The sequence below is a fragment of the Schistocerca americana genome, chromosome 1 (assembly GCF_021461395.2).
Source record: "Schistocerca americana isolate TAMUIC-IGC-003095 chromosome 1, iqSchAmer2.1, whole genome shotgun sequence".
NCBI lineage: Eukaryota > Metazoa > Arthropoda > Insecta > Orthoptera > Acrididae > Schistocerca > Schistocerca americana.
This window is the reverse complement of record NC_060119.1, coordinates 1,259,188,825-1,259,215,265: the sequence shown is the minus strand read 5'-3', so window position 1 is coordinate 1,259,215,265 and position 26,441 is coordinate 1,259,188,825. Positions and strand designations below refer to the sequence as shown.

The 26,441-nt window shown below is 40.2% G+C and overlaps 1 protein-coding gene across 1 annotated transcript in view; it reads right to left on the bottom strand.

The window, feature by feature from the left end:
- Positions 1-26,441, bottom strand: part of LOC124598833 (transformation/transcription domain-associated protein) — a 441,523-nt gene that overhangs the window by 322,361 nt on the left and 92,721 nt on the right. Inside the window, exons 12-16 of the mRNA XM_047136029.1 lie at positions 25,287-25,426; positions 21,250-21,395; positions 16,497-16,721; positions 9,697-10,007; positions 3,879-4,018 (exon numbers count right to left, since the gene is read on the bottom strand). Coding sequence (XP_046991985.1) covers positions 3,879-4,018; positions 9,697-10,007; positions 16,497-16,721; positions 21,250-21,395; positions 25,287-25,426 — 962 coding nt within the window. The remainder of the gene's footprint in view (positions 1-3,878; positions 4,019-9,696; positions 10,008-16,496; positions 16,722-21,249; positions 21,396-25,286; positions 25,427-26,441) is intronic.

Sequence of the window (26,441 nt, the reverse complement as noted above, 5' to 3'; positions counted from 1 at the left end):
AAATACATCAACTAAAAATAAATCACGCTGATTATTGTAAAGGACAGTGCGCTTCCAGTTGCTTTTGTTGAGATATACAAATAATAGGAACAAGGTATCACCTGAGTGCATTCAGTAAGTCACAAGGATATTATGATTCTATAAAGTGAACTCAAAATCACACATTACAAGCCAGCGTAGGAACCTAGTCAGTGAGGAACTGCACAGTTCTGTTGTTATTGCTGCTGCTGCTACAGCCATACTGCAGGCACATACACTGGCAAACCAACAACATCACACTCATTATGTACAACTATGACTCATGTCAATCACTTTCTTATCCTCATCCAGGTATAGTGCGAAGGAGTCTGCAGAGCAGGCTGCAGATGAGTACTTGTCAATCCGAGTTAGCTTTGCGTGAGAAGCAGAAAACAGAGTATTTTACAGCAAGTACATTGAATCCGAAAGCAATGGGTAACTGTACGGGAGTTATGGAATCGTGTGGATGCCACTGTGCCATGAGTGAACTTCAAAACATCACAAGAAATTTTTCTGTATAACAAACTCAGCGTCTATAGTGTGTTCATCATAAGAATAAACCTGATGTAAACATTGCGCCATGTGTTTTTCCGCGTTTGCTTGAATCTCATTGGATTTTGTTTCACATAGAGCGAAAGCTAAGCCGTGACTAACACCGTCAAGTATAATCACAAAGATACGTTTTATGCTGTTACATACACATAGATTGAGTGATAAAGTGGGACAATAGCTTTACCGGCACATTAAACTTTGACAGCACTGGCTGGCCAGTGGTCCAACTAAGCTGCAATGAAGTGAGCAGTTGCAGTCCACACGGAAAAAGAGTCGAGCAAAGAAACAATATAGCTTTGAATGTCATTTAATTTTTAAAGAGAATGAAATAATATTCGGAGAAACTCCAGCACTAATGTGCGCTTCTTAGGTGACCAGGTGAAACGCAATCAGTCTCACCTGACATAGTACTCTAATGACGAACAAGAGTGAAGAAAATTTCTAACTGAAACATAGGGTAATTTTTCTAAGTGAGCACAAGCATAATGCAAGGATTTCACCATACTGTTGAATACTGAAGCCAATGACAGTATTAATTACAGTCAGTCATCTGGTCATCTCTTAGCTCCTTCCTTACCCGAATCCGAGAAATACATTTCAGTTCTGGAAGTTTCACCTGCTACATTGTTAACGAGCATATCAACAACAGAATCTACAGAGCCAACCTGGCGCCGCATTTTCTCTTCTTCTTCTTCTATGACGAGTCATTCTATATCCTGCCAGCGTTCGGCAGTAACAAGAAAAAGCTGCAGGCTTTAGTTCCAGTACATTTGGCAGCTGAACAGTGTTGTTACTTCTTGGGCCAAATCCCACAACGTGGCTCCAGATCAGTTCTGTTGGTTTCATATTGTAATGGTACAGTAGCAATTGTAAAAATGCAGCATTTGTATGATGTGCTCAATGCTGTGAAAATGATTATTTTTCATGTTTCTACAATAATTATCTACCTCTGTGGTATAAAACGATGGACGAAGTCCAAATAAAGAGGATTTGGTTTTTCATTTTTGCCCTAAAAAATTAAACAGTTCTGTTTTCTTAATTTAAGCAACTTTTATGAACAGTCAATAATTAAGAATCTGTATTTAAAATGAAAACAGGAATTTCGTGTTCAATATGTAATTAGAAACAAGAAGACCTGCATTATTCATAAAATAAATTGAACAAGGAAAAAAAATGATATTGGGGTGATTTGAAGCACCGAACAATTAACTGCATTTGGTTAACATTCCGTTACGCTACCAACTGTGCTACGTGTATGATATGGGTTTGTACATCAACTGTATTACATACAGTCGTTGGGCAAATTTCAAAGCCGATTATCTCAGTAAATTTATGAAAACCATTAAGAACAGCCTACTTCTCAGCACTTATTAACCGTATTCCACACACCTGTTTCACTAAGGAACAGAAAGCAGCCTCAGCCATTTTCATGGGACTGTACACAATTTTTGAAATTAAAAATATGTGACTAAAGCGTGATTAAGAAAAACGTTATGGCTGTTAATACATTTGAATATCTTAAAGTTTCATTTAACGTAACTTAGTAATAATATATCTAATACATAAGTAGGACCCACTTCCAAGAGTGTAACAACAGTGTACATGTGCTATGGCTTCTGACCAATCATCGCATTTGTGTTTGTTTACAGGTTTATTCTTATGATGAACAGATTATTGTATAAAGTGTTTCTAATTTCAAAAACCCTTTTTCATCATTTTATGGTATTATTGAACTAGTTAAGTGGAGACCTGAGTTATGTGTGATAGGGCACGTGTCACTAAGACAGAGAGTTAAGAACTATATTAGCACAATATTTGTACCCTGGGAGTAAAGTTACCCGCCAACCGATGCTGTTAAAATCAAGAGTCTGAAGCCAAACTAATGGAACAGTGTTCAAGATACAACATTTACTCCAATTACAGAGTGGGGAACTTAAAAAACAATGAAGTTGCATTATAACAATATTAAGAGAAGGAAAGTTGCTACTCACAATATAGTGGAGATGCTGAGTCGCGATAGGCACAACAAAAAGATTCACACAATTATAGCTTTCGGCCATTAAGGCCTTTGTCAGCAATAGACACACACACACACACACACACACACACACACACACACAACTTGCACATGTCTGCAGTCTCAGATAACTGAAACCACACTGCCAATGGTGGATGATGTGTGGTTTCAGTTATCCGAGACTGCAGACGTGTGTGCCAGTTGTGTGTGTGTGTGTGTGTGTGTGTGTGTGTGTGTGTGTGTGTGTTGCTGACAAAAGCCTTAATGGCCAAAAGCTATAATTGTGTGTATCTTTTTGTTGTGCCTATCGCAACTCAGCATCTCCGCTATATGGTGAGTAGCAACTTTCCTTCTCTTAATATTGTTACATTCCATCCTGGATTTTCCATTGTTTGAAATTGCATTATGGTTCACAGTCCCAGATAAACTGCTGATGGCCCTCAACTGTCTGGGTCAGTCAGTTCAAAGATCAGAGGCAAGGCGAGAGCGTATCACCTCTAGTAGGACTATGCCTGGTAAAGCACTGTGGTGATCCAATCGCCTTTTTTGGGTTATGACAGCTTTACCTAGATGCTGCAGTACACCCTGCGACAATACACTGGGATGTAGAAAAGATACCAGAAAAAGAGGAACCCAGCCAAACAACAGCAAGACTTTGGCAGGTTTTGTATGACTAGAAAGAATATAGCCAAAGTATTCTCACAAGTAAAGCACTGCTGGAATAGATTGACCAGCACTGTTGAAAAAACAGATACTGCAATTGTTAGCAAACTTTCAAGCCTAGCCGAAACGTGGTATCAGATTGCAGTCTGGATTTTACAAATGAAAATGGCATATTTCTGTATTTTTTGGGACTAGATTCCCAAGTTTTGATGTATCATCAAAGACTGAAATGGAATGTGTCACCAAAAGCCTCAAAAGGAATAAAGTAGGCCGAGATGATTCAATAGTAGTAGAGCTGCCAAAGTGCGTAAATGATAGTACCATAGTCAATACAGTCAAGCTTATCTAGAACATTTGAAATAATATGTTGCATCATTATGTTTGTAAGCAACTGATACTGACAAATGGGCAATGAGGAATGTGATACATTACACACTGTGTTAGTTGATCAAACTTCTGAATAAAGTAATGTAAATCTTCAAAGCAGAAAACACACAGTCAAACTCTTGCTCTTTCAATACGTTTATCTAACATGCAATAAAAACTAACCACGTTTACAAACATAGTGTTTTGTTTTGCGACACTAATATTCAGATTGAATAAACAATCTGTTATAACTATAACAAACCTTGTAACAAGTTGGGAAGGAGTGGTAAAAATTCTTGATACAGTAAGTCATGACTGCCGCCACCAATCGATCTAAACAGGGCACGCAGCAGGAGGAAATAGTTAAATGGCTCTTTCGCGGTCATCGCTAATTCCATTGACCTGCATAGAAAATAAAAGGAAAAAATCATTCAGTATGTCAAATTATCTCACAACTGGAGAAGAAATCATATTTGAAGCATGAAATATGAATAGCATATAAAAAGTAATGTGAAAGAGTGGTAGTTTCTGCAGGAAGTTAGCCACCTATCTTTCAATCCTATGTACTACATCACCTACTGCCTTTAGTTATCTCTCTTACTTCCAGCAGACATTGCCTGGATCACAATACGAATTCATGAAGTGCTCTCCTGTCAGCTTTTTATGAGGCTCACGTTACACAACAGTAGTTGGCTATAGTAAAAACAAATACATTGACCAATCTTTCAGTTGCATATGTCCCTAGGTTCAGGGGTACAGTCAATATGGAGCTAACTTGCAAAACTTTGCACAATGCCTCATTCTTACAGTAGTTGTACTTCTTTACCAATGACAGCCACGTGATACTAATGTGTTTCAGTTTACTACAACACCAGCATGGGAATGAACAGATTATTTCCTTTTCTCTTGAAAAAAGGAAAAAGATAGTAACAGATGCTGACTTCAATATTAATATTACAGCTGACAGCAATGGCGTGTCCACATTCACCGACTTAATAAAAACTTTGGCTTAAAAATAAATGTCATGCAACCCACTAGAGTAAATGCACAGTCAGCTACCTGTGTCGATAATATTCTAACAAATTATGTATTTGAAGATCTTTATAAATTCTGCATAGATTTAGGAATCTCTGACCACAAAACTACCAAAAACTAAGAAATTTCATGTAACAAAAGCCATGTGAAAAGGAACTTCAATGAAAAAAATTCAATTACATTTAGAAATAAGTTAAGAGAGGTTGAATGGCCTTACAACAGCTGTATTTCGAGTAATAGCAACTTTAACAATTTTTAAGTAGCTTTCTTGAAATATTTAATGAAAATTTTCTGCTTAGAACCATATGCAACAAAATGACCAATAAACTTAAATGGATAACCCAGGGTATAAAAATATCTAGTGCCAGGAAGAGGGAACTCCACAATGAACTGATATTTAACAAAAACACATGTTTTACTAAGTATGTTCATCATTATAAAGCTACATTTAAAAATGTTGTGAAGGCAGCCAAACAAACAGCAAACAAGAAGTTCATTGCACAACATAAAAGCAAAATAAAAGTAGTGTGGTCTGTTGTCAAATCATAGTTAGGTGCTAAGAGTTAGTAATAATGAAATATCTAGGATTAAAGTAGATAAAAGCTTTATTTGTAAACCCGGCTCAAATATCAGTGTGTTTCAATTAATTTGTCATAAATGTGGCAAAGTCAGATTTTGATGTAGCAGAGAATCACAGTAAAGTAAATCCCTTTGGAATCCACCACAGAGCTGAGTATCTTAAGGATTCTTAAAAAGTCACAATAAAGGGTGTGGAAAATGTTATATTATCATTAAAAAATAAAAACTCTGCTGGGTGGGATGGGATACACACTAAAATATTCAACCAGTCTTTTGAACAGGGATGCTTTCCCACTGTTTTGAAGTCTGGTGAAGTCAGACCTCTATGCAAGAAAGGGTCGAGGGAAGACATGGGAAACTATCGGTCTATTTCTATTCTTCCAATCCGGTCAGAAGTGTTAGAGAAAGTAGCTCCAAACCAGATCAAAAATTTTATTGAAAAAAATATTATCATAAGTAACCAATTTGGATTTCAGCCAGGAAAAAACACACTAGATGCAGTAAATAACTTTATTGAAAAGATAGGCAAATCATGGATCAGAGGAGTAAAGCTGCGCAGGTATCTTGTATGGTCTCACAAAACCATTTGACTCTGTGAACCATGACGTGTTTATCTACAAATCAGACAAATATGGAATTAAGGACAATGCTCTAAACTGACTAACATCACACTTTCACAACAGAAAACAAAGGGTAACCATACCTCAGAAGCAGTGAATTATTATTCTAAATGGAGTGCAGTATCACAAGGTGTGCCTCGAGGCTCCATTTTTGGGGTCAATCCTGTCCCTACTCTACATAAACGACTTGCCCATAAATATAAATTCCCCATCAGTTGTGTTTGCAGGCAATACTTCTGCTTTAATTGAACATGATGATGCAGAAAAAATTCCGAGCTCCATCGTAAGCACACTGGGTACCTTAGAAAACTGGTTCCAGTTAAATGGGTTGGAACTGAACATTGCAAAAACCTATATGGTACATTTCAAAACCAAACATTCAAAATGTACGGAATTTAAAATACGACATAGCAATCAACCTATGAAAGAAGCTGACATGGTCAAATTCCTGGGACTAAATGTGGACAAGAACTTAAGCAGGAATACACATATTGACCTCCCATCAAATAAACTATGCACTTTTGCATTTGCAATGCAAATGCTAGCAAATTCCACTGACTTGAGTACATAAAAAATTGCTTATCATAGTTATTTTTAATCTGTCATTAGATATGGGATAATTTTCTGGGGAAGTCCAAGTTGTGTATCTCGAATACTGAAACTGAAAATAAAAATTGTCTGATACACGCCTAAAGCACAGCAAACAGAGTCTTGTCATCCATTATTTTGTAAATTACAGATCCTAACTGCCCCTCCATATACATTTGTGAAATTATAATCTTCCTATACAGTAGACAAAAATTATTTGAGGGGAATCCTTTTAACCACACATATAACACACAAGAAATAAAATAATTTTACGCTACCCACACACCAGTTGAATTTACATGCATGGACTCCACAGTACATGGTGATGACAATATAGGACAAGGTAATGGGCAAAAGCATATTTCATATGGGGAAGAAAAAAAAAAAAAAAAAAAAAAAAAAAAAAAAAAAAAAAAAAAAAAAAAAAAAAAAAAAAAAAAAGAGAGGCAACAGCGGATTCTGTTGGAGAAATGCTATTATTCAAAACAGAATTCATGGAGGATGAAATGATAATTTGAACGAGGGGGTAATTAAGTGTTAGATTTTATTGTATGTATGTATATCTAAAAACAAAGATGATGAGACTTACCAAACAAAAACACTGGCAGGTCGATAGACACACAAACAAACACAAACACACACACAAAATGCAAGCTTTCGCAACAAACGGTTGCTTCATCAGGAAAGAGGGAAGGAGACGGAAAAACGAAAGGATGTGGGTTTTAAGGGAGAGGGTAAGGAGTCATTCCAATCCCGGGAGCGGAAAGACACCTTAGGGGGGAAAAAAGGACAGGTATACACTCGCGCGCGCACACACACACATATCCATCCGCACACACACAGACACAAGCAGACATTTGTAAAGGCAAAGAGTTTGGGCAGAGATGTCAGTCGAGGCAGAAGTAAAGAGGCAAAGATTTTGTTGAAAGACAGGTGAGGTATGAGTGGCGGCAACTTGAAATTAGCAGAGGTTGTGGCCTGGCGGATAACGAGAAGAGAGGATATACTGAAGGGCAAGTTCCCATCTCCAGAGTTCTGACGGGTTGGTGTTAGTGGGAAGTATCCAGATAACCCGGACGGTGTAACACTGTGCCAAGGTGTGCCGGCCATGCATCAAGGCATGTTTAGCCACAGGGTGATCCTCATTACCAACAAACGCTGTCTGCCTGTGTCCATTCATGCGAATGGACAGTTTGTTGCTGGTCATTCCCATATAGAAAGCTTCACAGTGTAGGCAGGTCAGTTGGTAAATCACCTGGGTGCTTTCACACGTGGCTCTGCCTTTGATCGTGTACACCTTCCAGGTTACAGGACTGGAGTAGGTGGTGGTGGGAGGGTGCATGGGACAGGTTTTACACCGGGGGCGGTTACAAGGGTAGGAGCCAGAGGGTAGGGAAGGTGGTTTGGGGATTTCATAGGGATGAACTAAGAGGTTATGAAGGTTAGGTGGACGGCGGAAAGACACTCTTGGTGGAGTGGGGAGGATTTCATGAAGGATGGATCTCATTTCAGGGCAGGATTTGAGGAAGTCGTATCCCTGCTGGAGAGCCATATTCAGAGTCTGATGCAGTCCCGGAAAGTATCCTGTCACAAGTGGGGCACTTTTGGGGTTCTTCTGTGGGAGGTTCTGGGTTTGAAGGGATGAGGAAGTGGCTCTGGTTATTTGCTTCTGCACCAGGTCGGGAGGGTAGTTGCGGGATGTGAAAGCTGTTTTCAGGTTGTTGGTGTAATGGTTCAGGGATTCCGGACTGGAGCAGATTCGTTTGCCACAAAGACCTAGGCTGTAGGGAAGGGACCGTTTGATGTGGAATGGGTGGCAGCTGTCATAATGGAGGTACTGTTGCTTGTTGGTGGGTTTGATGTGGACGGACGTGTGAAGCTGGCCATTGGACAGATGGAGGTCAACGTCAAGGAAAGTGACATGGGATTTAGAGTAGGACCAGGTGAATCTGATGGAACCAAAGGAGTTGAGATTGGAGAGGAAATTCTGGAGTTCTTCTTCACTGTATGTCCAGATCATGAAGATGTCATCAATAAATCTGTACCAAACTTTGGGTCTGCAGGCCTGGGTAACCAAGAAGGCTTCCTCTAAGCGACCCATGAATAGGTTGGCGTACGAGGGGGCCATCCTGGTACCCATGGCTGTTCCCTTTAATTGTTGGTATGTCTGGCCTTCAAAAGCGAAGAAGTTGTGGGTGAGGATGAAGCTGGCTAAGGTAATGAGGAAAGAGGTTTTAGGTAGGGTGGCAGGTGATCGGCGTGAAAAGAAGTGCTCCATCGCAGCGAGGCCCTGGACGTGCGGAATATTTGTGTATAAGGAAGTGGCATCAATGGTTACAAGGATGGTTTCCGGGGGTAACAGGCTGGGTAAGGATTCCAGACGTTCGAGAAAGTGGTTGGTGTCTTTGATGAACGATGGGAGATGCATGTAATGGGTTGAAGGTGTTGATCTACGTAGGCAGATATACGTTCTTTGGGGGCTTGGTAACCAGCTACAATGGGGCGGCCAGGATGATTGGGTTTGTGAATTTTAGGAAGAAGGTAGAAGGTAGTGTTGCGGGGTGTCGGTGGGGTCAGGAGGTTGATGGAGTCAGGTGAAAGGTTTTGTATGGGGCCTAAGGTTCTGAGGATTCCTTGAAGCTCTGCCTGGACATCAGGAATGGGATTACCTTGGCAAACTTTGTATGTGGTGTTGTCTGAAAGCTGACGCAGTCCCTCAGCCACATACAAATTGTATTATTAATTATTATTATTAATATTATTCTATTTCTTAACATCAGCTGTTCTCTGTTCAAGGTGAAATTTTACCACAGTTTGACATGTCTCCCGTACCTGAATCAAATGATTTAGATTAAGTATGTTATGAGACAAATAAACCACAATTCACAATTAAGGAACTCTTACAAATTTACATAAATTACATGTAAGTACTGCTAATCATTTGTGATCATACCAGGGCTTTGTTGTAGGGTTTTTCTTTTGTTACACATAGAACAGTAAATCTATACAACAGAATAATATATAAAATTTAATATATCCTGGATTTGTCAATTTAGGCTGGAATTCAGCTCAAGACAATAGTGATATCATTGCTCATCTGAAAGGAGGATCAAAATGTATATTCATTATCTGAAGGACTGACCAATAAATAAGCACAAAGCAGAATGGTGTGGAGTTCTAGTATCTGATAATGAGCAGGCAACAAGAAGGGAACAAAATAGAAAAGGGTAAACCAATAATTACAAATCATGAACGTACCTGTTAACAATCTTGTGCAGGTGGGGTCTGAGCATGTGTTTGTTCTCCTCTGGAAACAAAGAAACGCTACCAAACACCAACTTGAAAAGTTTCAAGTACAAGTTGCTCTTCTCCATGCCATTTCCCATCTCTTCCATTCTTTTCAAGAGATACTCAAGAAGAACAGTGGCAAACACAGGTGATGTGGTTGGATTTGCAAGAAAAGAGTTTGCCACAACTTGTAGTGCTGAATTCTTGTAGATTCGATCCACTACAAATTCTATTGTCGTTGAGAACACTTCATTAAATGTTAGGGGATTCATCATAGAGAACTGAAAACAGGAATAAATAATTAACTTCTGATTTCACCAAATACAAATGTGTCATTGTTATAGGTCTAAGCTGCTCAAAATTTAATGCAAATAAAATCACACATGGTTACACATTTTAAAGATTTTTTTTGTCACGAAGTTAATTTTCTAGCCCACACTGCAGGTATTGATTACTTTAAATGTATTCTGCTTGTTACAAATATACTACGTTTATGGAAGATTCTTGGTGCCGTAACACAATACATTATGTTATATTCTGCATTATAACTTAAAGATCCACAAATATGCACTGAATAAAACACCCATACCAAATATTGGCATTAATGTTAGTCCTTCCCAAACATCTCTTTAACAAGGTGCTCAATTTGGTGTTACCTGTAAGGAAGAGCTGTGCAAAGTGGCCATGGCGTGTGAAGTCGCCATTGGGGTTCTTGGGGTGCTGGCATGGGGCAGGAAATTAACTTATTCTCCCTAGAGAGCCATTCACTCCATGAAGTCTAACCTGTCTGCTGTGCCACTCTTCGGAGTTATAATAATTTCTGTATAATTTCTGTGGATTGTAGATATATGACTTTACAAATGAACCATCGTGGCATTTGCCTAGAGTGATTCAGGGAAATCACAGAAAACCTAAATCTGGATGGCAGGACACAGTGGGTTATGTGCCAGTTGGTGTTCCCTCAAGATTATGAATTCTGTACACGAGTTTGCGAATGAAGTTCGACTTTTATTTGTGGAAAATGCAATTCAAACCATGTTTCACACTGAAATATACTCTGTTCTTTGTTAAAAGAGATTTTTACCCCTTACTTTTTACTTTAAAACTAAGTAGCCACCTTGCCTGCTTATGTCGGGCAAAGTGGGCATTTTACCACTTTGTGAAAATAGAACTGTTTAACTTATTAGGTTTTAATAAAACGAGATATAACATAAAAATTCCAACAATGACTCATTGGTATTATAGTCATAGGAGACTACGTTTCTTCATTTTGTGAAGTGCAAAATTTTATGTTTATGAACATTTAAAGCAAGTTGTCAATCTGTGTACCAATTTCAAATCTTATCAAGATCTGACTGAATAGAGGAGATAAAGTGAAGTAACTGTAACGATGACAACAATTTTTTTGGATTTGGATGTGTAGAAGAAGAGAAGGATCAAGATGATTTAATGGGCATTGAGAGTGACAGTGATTAGGGAAATTACAAAAAGATTGAATTTGGAAGGTAAAGATGCTGTATTCGTGTGTGCAAGTTGCGTTTGCTTGAGTGTGTGTGTGTGTGTGTGTGTGTGTGTGTGTGTGTGTGTGTGTGTGTATTGCTGCACAGGCTTTAATGGCCGAAAGCTATAACTGTGTGAACCTTTTTGTTGTGCTTATCGCGACTGAGCATCTCCGCTATTTGGTGAATAGCAACTTTCCTTCTCTAATATTGTTACATTTCATCCTGGATTTTCCATTGTTTGACCTTTTGCCTTTTAGTAGTTTTAATTTGATTTTTATAACATTTTACATTCTGGTTATTTTCCTGATGTTTTTATTCAATTATAATATTTTTTGAACATATAAGAGTGATCGTGTTTTTTTTATTTATTTATTTATTTTTTTTTTTTTCTTCAATCATACCACTACCACACTGACCTACTAATCTGAGCAATTTTGTTTTTAAAATTATAAATTCCCAAGAATTTTAATTAATTATAATTTTATCTTAAAATATATTCCAGTTTTTGAGTTTGATTTAGCCATATCATTACTGCTTTTATCAATTAACAATTTTTTGAGCTAGCTTGCTAATTAAATAATAAATTCCCAGAAATTCGTGAATTTTGGGAATATTGTCATCAGTGAAGTGTTACAAAAAGGAACAGCAGAATGTAGATCAACGTTAGGCTGTCAAGTTTTGCGTGAAACTTTGGGAATCCGTTAGTGTGACCCTTGAAAAATTGAAATAGCCCTGTTGGGTACATTTATTATCAAGAGCTCAAATTTTTTGCTAGCACAAATCATTTTTGAAGGCTGAGAATATGTTGAAGATGAACCTCATTCAGTGAGACCTTCAAATTCACAGACTGATGAAAACGTCAAATGTGTGCATGCTTTTGTAAAGATAAGACCGGCATTTAACAAAAGGATGACGGGTGACCTGTTGAACTTAAACACGTTCACCATACATCAAAGTTTGACCAACGTTTTGCACATGCAAAGGGTCTGTGCCAAAATGGTGCCAAAAAACTTCACACCTGAGGAAAAGAACAATTGAAGAAACTTGGGTATTGATCATCTTGAAAAGATTGCCAATTACCACACAGGTGACGACCCCTGGACGAAGCGCCAAAGCGAGGAGAGGCACACTTCAGACATCATCTCAGAAAAAAAAAACCGAATGAGCAAACTGATGATAAAAACATGCTGATTTGCTTTTTTTACAGTACGGGTATTGGGCATAAAGAATTTGTTACTCCACAACAAACTGTCAATGAGGTGTTTTACAAATATGTCCTAGAAAGGCTCAGGAAATGGGGGAATCTTCTGAGACCAAACGTTGCACGCAAGTGGATGCTGCATCATGATAATGCCCTATATCAGATGATCACTTCCATCACGAAATTTTTTACCTCAAAAAGCATTTCTGTTGATCCACAGCCCCTTGTTCGTCTGATCTGATCTTTTTTCTTTTCCCGAAATTGAAAAATATCTTAGAAGGACTTCATTTTGGTACTCTGGACAATTTTCAAAAGAATGTGAATGACCAAGTCAACCATTTGAAGCCTTCCAATATGCTCTCAAGACTTGGAACAATGACATTGCCATTTTATAGCTGTCCAAGGGAACTGCCGTGAAGGGGACAATACTGTTACTTGAACAAATGAAATCTTTGATGGATAAAAAATCAGTCTCATTACTTTTCTCACACCCCTCATATGCTGCTTTTGAATCACAGTGAGATCGAACAAAAAGAGGGTCACATATTCATTTATTTTGTGTTACTGCTTATAAGATGCAATGGTTGTGAGGGGCTATTAAACTATATGAAAGTTTATGAATATAGTAGAGGGAAACATTCCACGTGGGAAAAATATATCTAAAAAGAAAGATGATGAAACTTACCAAACAAAAGCGCTGGCAGGTCGATAGACACACAAACAAACACAAACATACACACAAAATTCTAGCTTTCGCAACCAATGGTTGCCTCGTCAGGAAAGAGGGAAGGAGAAGGAAAGACAAAAGGATATGGGTTTTAAGGGAGAGGGTAAGGAGTCATTCCAATCCCGGGAGCGGAAAGACTTACCTTAGGGGGAAAAAAGGACAGGTATACACTCGCACACACACACATATCCATCCACACATACACAGACCTTTTATTTTTTTTATTTTTTTTTTTTAGTTTTTTTTTTTTTTTTAAGATGAAGTTGAAAGACAGGTGAGGTATGAGCGGCGGCAAATTGAAATTAGAAATTAGCGGAGATTGAGGCCTGGCGGATAGCGAGAAGAAAGGATATGCTGAAGGGCAAGTTCCCATCTCCGGAGTTCTGACAGGTTGGTGTTAGTGGGAAGTATCCAGATAACCCGAACGGTGTAACACTGTGCCAAGATGTGCTGGCCGTGCACCAAGGCATGTTTAGCCACAGGGTGATCCTCATTACCAACAAACACTGTCTGCCTGTGTCCATTCATGCGAATGGACAGTTTGTTGCTGGTCATTCCCACATAGAACGCTTCACAGTGTAGGCAGGTCAGTTGGTAAATCACGTGGGTGCTTTCACACGTGGCTCTGCCTTTGATCGTGTACACCTTCCGGGTTACAGGACTGGAATAGGTGGTGGTGGGAGGGTGCATGGGACAGGTTTTACACCGGGGGCGGTTACAGGGGTAGGAGCCAGAGGGTAGGGAAGGTGGTTTGGGGATTTCATAGGGATGAACTAAGAGGTTGCGAAGGTTAGGTGGACGGCGGAAAGACACTCTTGGTGGAGTGGGGAGGATTTCATGAAGGATGGATCTCATTTCAGGGCAGGATTTGAGGAAGTCGTATCCCTGCTGGAGAGCCACATTCAGAATCTGATCCAGTCCCGGAAAGTATCCCGTCACAAGTGGGGCACTTTTGGGGTTCTTCTGTGGAAGGTTCCGGGTTTGAGGAGATGAGGATGTGGCTCTGGTTATTTGCTTCTGTACCAGGTCGGGAGGGTAGTTACGGGATGCAAAAGCTGTTTTCAGGTTGTTGGTGTAATGGTTCAAGGATTCCGGACTGGAGCAGATTCGTTTGCCACGAAGACCAAGGCTGTAGGGAAGGGACCGTTTGATGTGGAATGGGTGGCAGCTGTCATAATGGAGGTACTGTTGCTTGTTGGTGGGTTTAATGTGGACGGACGTGTGGAGCTGGCCATTGGACAGGTGGAGGTCAACGTCAAGGAAAGTGGCATGGGATTTGGAGTAGGACCAGGTGAATTTGATGGAACCAAAGGAGTTAAGGTTGGAGAGGAAATTCTGGAGTTCTTCTTCACCGTGAGTCCAGATCACGAAAATGACATCAATAAATCTGTACCAAACTTCGGGTTGGCAGGCCTGGGTAACCAGGAAGGCTTCCTCTAAGCGACCCATGAATAGGTTGGCATACGAGGGGGCCATCCTGGTACCCATGGCTGTTCCCTTTAATTGTTGGTATGTCTGGCCTTCAAAAGTGAAGAAGTTGTGGGTCAGGATGAAGCTGGCTAAGGTAATGAGGAAAGAGGTTTAGGTAGGGCGGCAGGTGATCGGCGTGAAAGGAAGTGCCCCATCGCAGCGAGGCCCTGGACATGCGGAATATTTGTGTATAAGGAAGTGGCATCAATGGTTACAAGGATGGTTTCCGGGGGTAACAGACTGGGTAGGGATTCCAGGCGTTTGAGAAAGTGGTTGGTGTCTTTGATGAAGGATGGGAGACTGCATGTAATGGGTTGAAGGTGTTGATCTACGTAGGCAGAGATGCGTTCGGTGGGGGCTTGGTAACCAGCTACAATGGGACGGCCGGGATGATTGGGTTTGTGAATTTTGGGAAGAAGGTAGAAGGTAGGGGTGCGGGGTGTTGGTGGGGTCAGGAGGTTGATGGAGTCGGGTGAAAGGTTTTGTAGGGGGCCTAAGGTTCTGAGGATTCCTTGAAGCTCCGCCTGGACATCAGGAATGGGATTGCCTTGGCAAACTTTGTAAGTAGTGTTGTCTGAAAGCTGACGCAGTCCCTCAGCCACATACTCCCAACGATCAAGTACCACAGTTGTGGAACCCTTGTCCGCCGGAAGAATGACGATGGATCGGTCAGCCTTCAGATCACGGATAGCCTGGGCTTCAGCAGTGGTGATGTTGGGAGTAGGATTAAGGTTTTTTAAGAAGGATTGAGAGGCAAGGCTGGAAGTCAGAAATTCCTGGAAGGTTAGGAGAGGGTGATTTTGAGGAAGAGGAGGTGGGTCCCGCTGTGACGGAGGACGGAACTGTTCCAGGCATGGTTCAATTTGGATAGTGTCTTGGGGAATTGGATCATTAGGAGTAGGATTAGGATCATTTTTCTTCGTGGCAAAGTGATATTTCCAGCAGAGAGTACGGGTGTAGGACAGTAAATCTTTGACGAGGGCTGTTTGGTTAAATCTGGGAGTGGGGCTGAAGGTGAGGCCTTTGGTCTGTGTATGTGTGGATGGATATGTGTGTGTGTGCGAGTGTATACCTGTCCTTTTTTCCCCCTAAGGTAAGTCTTTCCGCTCCCGGGATTGGAATGACTCCTTACCCTCTCCCTTAAAACCCATATCCTTTTGTCTTTCCTTCTCCTTCCCTCTTTCCTGACGAGGCAACCATTGGTTGCGAAAGCTAGAATTTTGTGTGTATGTTTGTGTTTGTTTGTGTGTCTATCGACCTGCCAGCGCTTTTGTTTGGTAAGTTTCATCATCTTTCTTTTTAGATATATGAAAGTTTACACATTCAATCCTTCGTATCATAAGGCCATCTCATTTCTCATTTTATTTAAGAAAGAAACACATAAAGAAACCACTGTTTAAGTTCACCCAATATGAGAGTACTGCTTAAGAAATGGCATTTACAGTCAATCAGTTGCACAACAAGACAAAATACATTACAATTAGATGTTAGTTAAAATTCACTTGGTTATTGAAACAGCTTTTTGCTTAATCTTCTACATTAAGTATCTAAGAGATACAAATGCAGATAATTGGATTCAGTGTTTCTAAATGTTCAAAATGCTTTTCATTCAGTACAGCAAAGACAATGTGATCAGTTGGCATGCTTGTCTGATATGCAAGAGCATGAAATAAACTTTCTTAATCTCAAGTGGCACACATATCACTCTCATAATAGCCCCTGCTTGTAAAGAAGCTTATGAAAACTCATTATTCCCACGATCCATCTGTGGATGGAATGTGAAGAAAACTTACCATACAGTACACTAGAAAGCTAATTATATCACACAGTTTAGTTATTTGGAGTTATAAGTGAACACATAAATACTTACAACTCCTGAGAAATGTTCCAACACTTCTTTTTCTTCTTTTGAGCGAACTGTTTGGTTAGCAGCATTCCTCTGAACAGCAGGCAAAATGAGGCCCGGTAACATGGGGTTTGCACTAAGAGTGTATATATCGAGAGCCTTCATCCCCCACTTAACAAGACGTATAAACATTAGTGTTTCTTTTGGATGAAATAGTTTTCCTTGTGTTGATCCTTCAATGGTTGGAACCTGAAGAAAAAAAATTACAAGAATTAGACTTCAATCACTTTGCTTCAGATGTTTTGAAAAAACAATTTTGTCAGTTGTGCCAACATACTTTATACTAAATACTCCTGCAATACAAAACAATTTCACTGACTGATTATAATGAACACGCACTGTACCAGCAAGTTTTAAAAAAATGCTGTATCACTGGAATGCTACTCAGGTTTTCAAATCTCGTGAGAAGCACACCCCAACAATCAGTCTTTTCTTCTCATCCCGTGCGGTAAGTCTCCCCTGACCCGCAGTTCTGTGTGACTTTCCCAAAATCTACCCCTTTTCCTAGACCTCTCCAGACCTTTTCCTCGCCCCTCTTCCTTTCCCTTCAACACTTCTGCCTGTAGGAGCCACTGGCTCCAAAAGCTTGCCTAATTACAACCTTCTTTTATGTGTGTGTTCTGCCGCCGCTTGGTGAGCAGATTTTTTCATCTATCTAATTACATTCTCATGATTAATTTCTAAGATGTATGTGTACTTTCCATGGTCTAATTTATGAGGATGGTTTGAAAAGTTCTCGGAACGGAACAGAAAAAAAGTACTTACATCACTGAAACTTTTTTATTTTTCATAGTAGTCTCCTTGTAGATTAATGCACTGGTTCAACAATGTTTCAGTGCCTTTATCCCACCTCAAAAATGAGTTTCCTCCAGGCCCGCAAAATAGTTGTCAACTCCGGCTATCAATTCTTCGTTTGAAGAGAATCTTTGTCCACCAAGAAAAATTTTCAGTTTTGGGAAGAGATGGAAGACTGATGGAGCCATATCAGGTGAATAAGGCAGGTGTGGCAACAATTCATACCTTAGTTCGTGTAATTCTGCCATGGCGATGGCACGCGTTTTTTATCCAGCGTCAAGAGTTGCGGCACCCATCAGGCAGATAATTTTTTCATTTGTAATTCTTCAGTTAAAGTTTAATATACCTTTTCATATGACATCTGGCAAGAATGAGCAATTTCACACACTTTCAATCGGCGATCCTCCATGACCATTTTGTGCACTTTTGCAATGATTTATGGAGTAGTGACACATTTTGGCTGACCACTGCGCGGATCATCATCTAAGCTCTCCTGACCAAATTTAAATTCATTTCTCCACTTGGCAACAGTTGAATATGAAGGAGCACAGTCCCCCAGTGTATTCTGGAAATCGGCATGAATGTCCTTTGCTTTGATACCTTTCTTTGCGATTTTTTCCATCTTCGCAAATCACTACGCAGGAACAACAAAAGAGCCATGTCATCGTCACAGCTCTCTTCAAAGAGCACTGACATGGCACGTGTTTATAGGCAATGGCCTAACGAATATCATGTGAACAACTCTCATGGTCTCATGCTGATTCTGAGAACTTCTCAAGCTATGCTTGTAATTCCCACGTGGGTAGACTGTTATAAGCTTTTTATTGCATTGGTTAAATTGTTTGGGACTCGGCACTTTTTTAATATTTGCAGCATCATATGTCTTTCTGGGTCTGCAGCTCATGGGCTCGTGGTAGCGTTCTCGCTTCCTGAGCACAGGGTCGCAGGTTCGATTCCCGGCGGGGTTAGGATTTTCACCTGCTCCGAGATGACTAGTTGGTGGTGTGTCATCATCATCATCATCATCATCATCATCATCCATCTTCATTACGGTCCGGAGGAAGGCAACGGAAAACCACCTCCATTAGGACCTTGCCTAGTGGCGGTGTGGGTCTCGCTCTGTCAAGAAGAATGGGACTTCATTTCCATTTCCATGTATTTCTGGCTCAGACTTAAGCCTTTTTGAGATCTAAAATTGAGAGTGTATAGACAATGGTGATGAAAATTTAATAGTCATGGGTGACTGGAATTCGGTAGTAGGAAAAGGGAGAGAAGGAAACGTAGTAGGTGAATATGGATTGGGGCTAAGAAATGAAAGAGGAAGCCGCTTGGTAGAATTTTGCACAGAGCACAACTTAATCATAGCTAACACTTGGTTTAAGAATCATGAAAGAAGGTTGTATACAATGGAAGAACCCTGGAGATACTAAAAGATATAAGATAGATTATATAATGGTAAGACAGAGATTTAGGAACCAGATTTTAAATTGTAAGACATTTCCAGGGGCAGATGTTGACTCTGACCACAATCTATTGGTTATGACCTGTAGATTAAAACTGAAAAAACTGCAAAAAGGTGGGAATTTAAGGAGATGGGACCTGGAAAAACTGAAAGAACCAGAGGTTGTACAGTGTTTCAGGGAGAGCATAAGGGAACAATTGACAGGAATGGAGGAAAGAAAGACAGTAGAAGAAGAATGGGTAGCGTTGAGGGATGAAGTAGTGAAGGCAGCAGAGGATCAAGTAGGTAAAAAGGCGAGGGCTAGTAGAAATCCTTGGGTAACAGAAGAAATATTGAATTTAATTGATGAAAGGAGAAAATATAAAAATGCAGTAAATGAAGCAGGCAAAAAGGAATACAAACGTCTCAAAAATGAGATCAACAGGAAGTGCAAAATGGCTAAACAGGGATGGCTAGAGGGCAAATGTAAGGATGTAGAGGCTTATCTCACTAGGGGTAAGATAGATACCGCCTACAGGAAAATTAAAGAGACCTTTGGAGAAAAGAGAACCACTTGCATGAACATAAAGAGCTCAGATGGAAACCCAGTTCTAAGCAAAGAAGGGATAGCGGAAAGGTGGAAGGAGTATATAGAGGGTCTATACAAGGGCGATGTACTTGAGGACAATATTATGGAAATGAAAGAGGATGTAGATGAAGATGAAATGGGAGATACGATACTGTGTGAAGAGTTTGACAGAGCACTGAAAGACCTGAGTCGAAACAAGGCCACCGGAGTAGACAACATTCCATTGGAACTACTGACGGCCTTGGGAGAGCCAGTCCTGACAAAACTCTACCATCTGGTGAGCAAGATGTATGAAACAGGCGAAATACCCTCAGACTTCAAGAAGAATATAATAATTCCAATCCCGAAGAAATCAGGTGTTGACAGATGTGAAAATTACCGAACAATCAGTTTAATAAGCCACAGCTGCAAAATACTAAAACGAATTCTTTACAGACGAATGGAAAAACTGGTATAAGCCGACCTCGGGGAAGATCAGTTTGGATTCCGTAGAAATATTGGAACACGCGAGGCAATACTGACCTTACGACTTATCTTAGAAGAAAGATTAAGGAAAGGCAAACCTACGTTTCTAGCATTTGTAGACATAGAGAAAGCTTTTGACAATGTTGACTCGAATACTCTCTTTCAAATTCTAAAGGTGGCAGGGGTAAAATACAGGAGCGAAAGGCTATTTACAATTTGTGCAAAAACCAGATGGCAGTTATAAGAGTCGAGGGACATGAAAGGGAAGCAGTGGTTGGGAAGGGAGTAAGACAGGGTTGTAGCCTCTCCCCGATGTTATTCAATCTGTATATTGAGCAAGCAGTAAAGGAAACAAAAGAAAAATCCATGGAGATGAAATAAAAACTTTGAGGTTCGCCGATGACATTGTAATTCTGTCAGACAGCAGAGGACTTGGAAGAGCAGTTGAATGGAATGGACAGTGTCTTGAAAGGAGGATATAGGATGAACATCAACAAAAGCAAAACGAGGATAATGGAGTGTAGTCGAATTAAGTCGGGTGATGCTGAGGGAATTAGATTAGGAAATGAGACACTTAAAGTAGTAAAGGAGTTTTGCTATTTGGGGAGCAAAATAACTGATGATGGTCGAAGTAGAGAGGATATAAAATGTAGACTGGCAATGGCAAGGAAAGCGTTTCTGAAGAAGAGAAATTTGTTTACATCAAGTATAGATTTAAGTGTCAGGAAGTCGTTTCCGAAAGTGTTTGTATGGAGTGTAGCCATGTATGGATGTGAAACATGGACGATAACTAGTTTGGACAAGAAGAGAATAGAAGCTTTCGAAATGTGGTGCTACAGAAGAATGCTGAAGATTAGATGGGTAGATCACATAACTAATGAGGAAGTATTGAATAGGATTGGGGAGAAGAGAAGTATGTGGCACAACTTGACCAGAAGAAGGGATCGGTTGGTAGGACATGTTCTGAGGCATCAAGGGATCACCAATTTAGTATTGGAGGGCAGCGTAGAGGGTAAAAATCGTAGAGGGAGACCAAGAGATGAATACACTAAGCAGATTCAGAAGGATGTAGGTTGCAGTAGGTACTGGGAGATGAAGAAGCTTGCACAGGATAGAGTAGCATGGAGAGCTGCATCAAACCAGTCTCAGGACTGAAGACCACAACAACAAACAACATAGACAACAACTAAATTCCTTTCTGTTCTCTATAAATTACAGCTTTTCTACTGGAACTAAAATGTGCAGCGCTTAATAGTGAACCTGAGAGGTTGGATATAACAATATTCTTTATTGCAGTCTGAGCAACGAGCACATCTAAAGGATGGTGCATGTATCATCACCCGATGAAATGACTACAAGAGCTATGGAAATTGTGTGTGCCTCAGCCTCTTACTCAAAACTGTAATAACCCAACAAACCTCACTCACCTTGCAAGCAGCACAGCCCCATGTAATCGTCTTTGCACCACACACCAAAGTTTTCACAAGGGCACGGCAGTCTGTTACTGTGTAGTTACTGCCCTGTGTCTGAGGAAACCCGAACTTCTTTTCCTCCTTTTCTGTTGGTAGCTTCCCTGTAGAAAATGAGTGTAACGATGTTTTATTATGAGTGGGTTTACCGACAAATTTTTATTTAAAATAATATGCAGAATGTTTAATGTATCACAAGATATAAAAAATAAAAAGGTCTACACAGATCATCATTTATGTTATTGTTTTCATCTGGAGCAGAGCAGACAACACTGGTTATCAATTGCCAAGTTCAGAATTTTTGGCTGCCTTGGGTCCATACTTCATTAAATTTATGAACAATGAGGGTGGTCAGCTGCTGGCCACACAGCTTCTGGTACCGATGTCAATTATACTGGAACAATGGCTCGAAGTGAGTGAGTGGCCAGTTATCTTCTGGCTGATACGAATTATCCCTGGGTTAAGCTGACAAGGAGTCAGCAGACATGAAAAATGCAATACTACACAGAAAATTAATTTAACTATATGGAGTCAAATGAAACAGCTAACTTTAAGATGATGATTTTGGAATTCAGTGACTGATTGTTTCACTTGATAATGACCCTTTAAACTTATTAACTTGAGCTTTCATAGTTAATTATTTGCACTGCTTCAATTCAGTTTGATTTGGGAAAGTCCTTAAATGAACTGCAATGTGCTCAGATAGACTGTTTGCCAACCACAGTTAGCCAAAAAAATTCTTTGAACAGTGTGAGATGTTAATGCACTTAATATGGTGAACAGTATACAAGATGTGTTAAGAAAGTACCAAACCTTTGGTTGGCAGATACACATTTATTCATTTGGAGGTACAAAACCCTAGACCCCTCCAAAGTAGTCTCCTTGGTAAAGCCACACTTCTCATTGTGCTCCCACCACTGTTTGAAACAGTTCTGGAACTCATCTTTTAGAATGGTTATCAGCTGGGCTGTCACATTCCATATGATGTCCTCTCTTACCTCTAATTATATTGCTTTCAGAGGCATTTTCAGCTTCAGAAATAACGAAAGCTCTTTCAGTTGAGAGCCTGACTAACAACAGGGACGTTGCATTTTACAAGGGAAGTTGAATCAGATGCACAGAATGGATGGGTGCATGATCATCATGGACCTGCTAAATTTTTGCTGCCCACAGATCCAGTCACTTGCACCATGCAGCATGAAAAGATGATGAATGACCTCCTGACAGTATTCCTTTGTTATTGTTTGGCCTCGTGTTGAGACCTAAGATGCAACACCCTACGAGAACATGACCCTGAATTTGTTGTGGACCTGCTGTGCTCTTTTGGCCTCCTTCCACTGTGATGCCTGCATCTTGGTCCCTGAATTGTGCCAGCACCACCTAAGAAACAGAAAGCCTATTCACACTGGACGTGATGTCCCAACATGGCGTCATCTGTGGTCTCCAAAAGCTTGTAAACATCGAGCTGCATGCTACTGTATTGTAAACTCGGACATTTGTGACGGGAGTTAATACATATCGAGTGTGGAATGTTTTTGTTTCCTTGGCGTGCACGAGACTGGCTGATTTGTTTGCATTCTGTCACATCTTGTTATTAGTATAATAACCCCCGACCACCTCTGTTGCCATGAGCCTTTACAAAGCTTAGCCAACCAGATAGTTGAAAATCTATGAGACTGTGCTAATCATCGTCATCGTCATCATCATCATCATCATCATCAGTGTTCTATTAGAAGATACTTCGCATCTCATTTCATGTGATCCATTGCTTCCTCTTCAATGCCAGTGTATATGCTGCTGTCCATTACAGCATCCAGGATCTGAAATGTCTTGCTTCTTCACCTCCTCTTTCCTTCCACATACTCTTCTAAGACTTATTATAAGCCCTTCCTTCTTTCTTAATATGTGTCAATCCAGTTTCAATTCCTTCTTTTTATTGCATCCAGTATCTGTCTTTACTCTACCACTCTTCTCAATAACTCTTCTTTTTTCGCTCTATCCATCCAACTTAATCTTTCCATCCTCCATCACATCCACATTTCAAAAGCCTCCAGTCTTGCTCTACCTTTCTTCCTCAGTGTCTTATGTTTCAGCACCATACAGCAGGACACTCCTCACAAAACATTTTATTAGCCTTTTCCTCAAATCTTTGGCCATAATGCTGCAGAAAATTTCCCTTTCTTATAAAATGTCTCTTTCACCATTGTTATTTTGTGCTGCTCTCCGAAGATTTGAATGTGTTCTAATACTTCTACAGTCAACATTATCTTTACCTTTTTATTTCCTCTCAGGACCATTACTTTTGTTTTCTTTGTATTTCTTTTTCTTCCATCTCTCTTCCCTTTAGCTTCAATGGTATTCATTACATCCTGTAAATATTTTTGATCTTTTGCTAGGAGTACAATATCACCTGCAAACTTCAAACGTCATTCTTTTTCCTCCAATTTTTACCTCCTTGTTGTCTAGTGGGCAGTGGTCAATCATACTTTCTAAGTACAGACTGGAGACAGACAGAAGCCTTGTCTCACTCCTTTTCCTAGTTCTACTGAGTTGGTACTTTCTCTTCACACTTACATTGATGCTCTTTGATTTAAATATAATGAGTTTACAAGTCATCTGATTTTTTTGCCTACTCTTTTTTCTCCTCATTAAAGTTGCAAGTATATCCCACACCACATCATCAAAGGCATTTTCCAGGTATGGAAAACGCATATGTACGTCTCTTCCTCTTTCAGTAAACCTTTCTCCCAAAATTCGCAGAAGTCCTATTGCAGCTCTAGTGCCCATATTCAGTGGAAAACCAAATTTCTCTTCAGCTTGAATCTCCTCCATTACCTTTTTCCAGCCTTTTATTAATGACTCTTAACATAACATTGGCTGCATGTGAAATAAATGTCCTGTGCTCAATGTGTTTTGTTCTTTGTCAGAAACTTCTCTGGACATTCACCACTGTCTCGGATATTTTGTTACATAACTTTAATCCCTCTCTTACATCTTCTTGACTCAAACATTTTTTTTCTCCCTGGAACTGTATTTGTAGCTACCAGTTTCACATTTTTCACAGCAGTTATGGCACTCTTTACTTCTTCCATAATGATTGTTGGTCATTTCTCGCCGTCATTTACACTGGGCACGTTCTCATTGTTATTTATACTGTGGATGGATTCAAGTTCTAGGGATGTTGGTTTGTGATTTGGGTCATACAGCTCTTTTAAACAATCCTCCCAACTCTGTAGGATGTCCTCATGACCTCTGTACACTACATTTTTGTCTATACAGAGTATTTCCATACTAGCTCTCCCTGCTCTGTTTTCATCTCCATGTTGCAATACTTACTCTGTTGTATAGTAAACCGTATCTCCTTTCTTCTTCAGTTCTTCAATTGACTCACACTCCTCTTTTAGCCTTTCTTTTTCCTGGTCTGGTCTGTTTCTCTATGCAGTTCATTATTCAGCCTTCGGCACATTTCTTGCGTGTTCATCATTCACTTCTTAAATGAAAAGATGTTTCTGACTTACTCAACATCAGCAAGCATCATTTCAGTCAATATCTCTGGAAGGTCACATTCTTGAGGGTTTTCAATAAGATGAAGTCTATATGAATTTAATGCTTTAAAGAAATTGTACAACAGAAGAGTGCAGGCAACAAGAACTCACCGTCTGCATTAGCAAGGGCCTTCGTCAGCTCCGAGAACGTGTTTGCGGCAGACGCGCTCACTGCTGCTGCAGAGTACTGCTGGGTGGCAGTCTCCTTGGCGAACCCTCTGGGTAACGCCGCACCAGGTGTCGCCGAGCCCGGAGTCGTGGGTATGGAGCTCATTAGTGGGATGAATGGGGCATTCGTCGCCACAGCTGTCGGCACCCCTGCCACCACCGTCCCTGCCGATGCTGCTGTGGCTGCAACATTAGTGGTGGCGGGGCTGGTGGCAGCTGTGGCAGCAGGAGTGACGGCCTGGGCGACAGTGGCGGCGGCGGGTGCGTTCGGAGTGATGCTGCCTCCAGCAGCAGCGCCCACAGGCAACGACGTTCCTGCCACTGCGTTGCCACCGGGCTGCACTTTCAGGAGGGCTGCCACATTGGGGTTTGGTGCGCCAGGCACCTGGCCAAGTGTCGTAGTGAGTGGTAACGGGGCTTTGCTGTAAATGCAACTAGCTCTTATTCCCTGTACAATGTCATTACCAATACAGAAAATGAAATTAAACACAACATGTAATTAGCGGCCCATGCCTTCCAAACAATGTGTGGGGCTCATTTAGCATGATCTCTTGCCACGAAATGTTGGTCAATGGGGACACATTAAAAAACTAGTAAACTGAAATCGTATTGTCACAGGGTGTATACGCAGACAAGGAAAAAAAATTCCCGGATTTTTCCCGGGTCTCCCAGTTAACAATACATTTTCTTCCAGATGCCGGATGAAAATACACTTTTTCCGTGTTATGTGACAGTATACTTTCTGTCAAAACTGTAAAACTTATCAATCCTTTGAATGGATGTAGTTTTATACAGCGGCGTAGAATTTCTCGACACTTTTAGAAAACGAAACTCAGGGGAAAAAAACACGTTTTGGAAAGATCTTTGATATGCAGCAACATGTACAGTGCATAATATTTGTCTCGAAGATTAATAAGGTACAAGAGAAGCAGCTTTAACATATAATGTTGATCTGTTTAGCGGATGTTAAACTTTAAGATACGTCACACAAACACGCCAGTAAAATTTTTAATACCGACATAAATCTCTGATCTTCTGGGCTCGAAATTCTTCTAAATGACTCGTCATCAAGGACTTGAGTTTTAAATGAGAGCAAACGCTCTGTGATTTAAGAAATTCATTGTACATTCTTACACATAGTTCATCTTGCGTAAAAGGAAATTTGCTTTGAAAATAACGCTTTTCGAACCACAATTCGCAATATTTTCCCGCAATCTGTTAGAACGAGATTCATTTCAGCAGTTGCCAGAGAGCGCCAGATAAGAGGCATCACAGCGCTTGCGCAACTACAGTGATGTAGGAAGCCCGTATGCTCGTAAGTGTGAAACATTAAAAGATCTTACTTACATTATGTCATAAAAAAAACAAGACATCAGAGGATACTCCAAGAGCGTCGGAATTTCGTGAACCATACTAAACTGCATAGTTAGCCTTAAA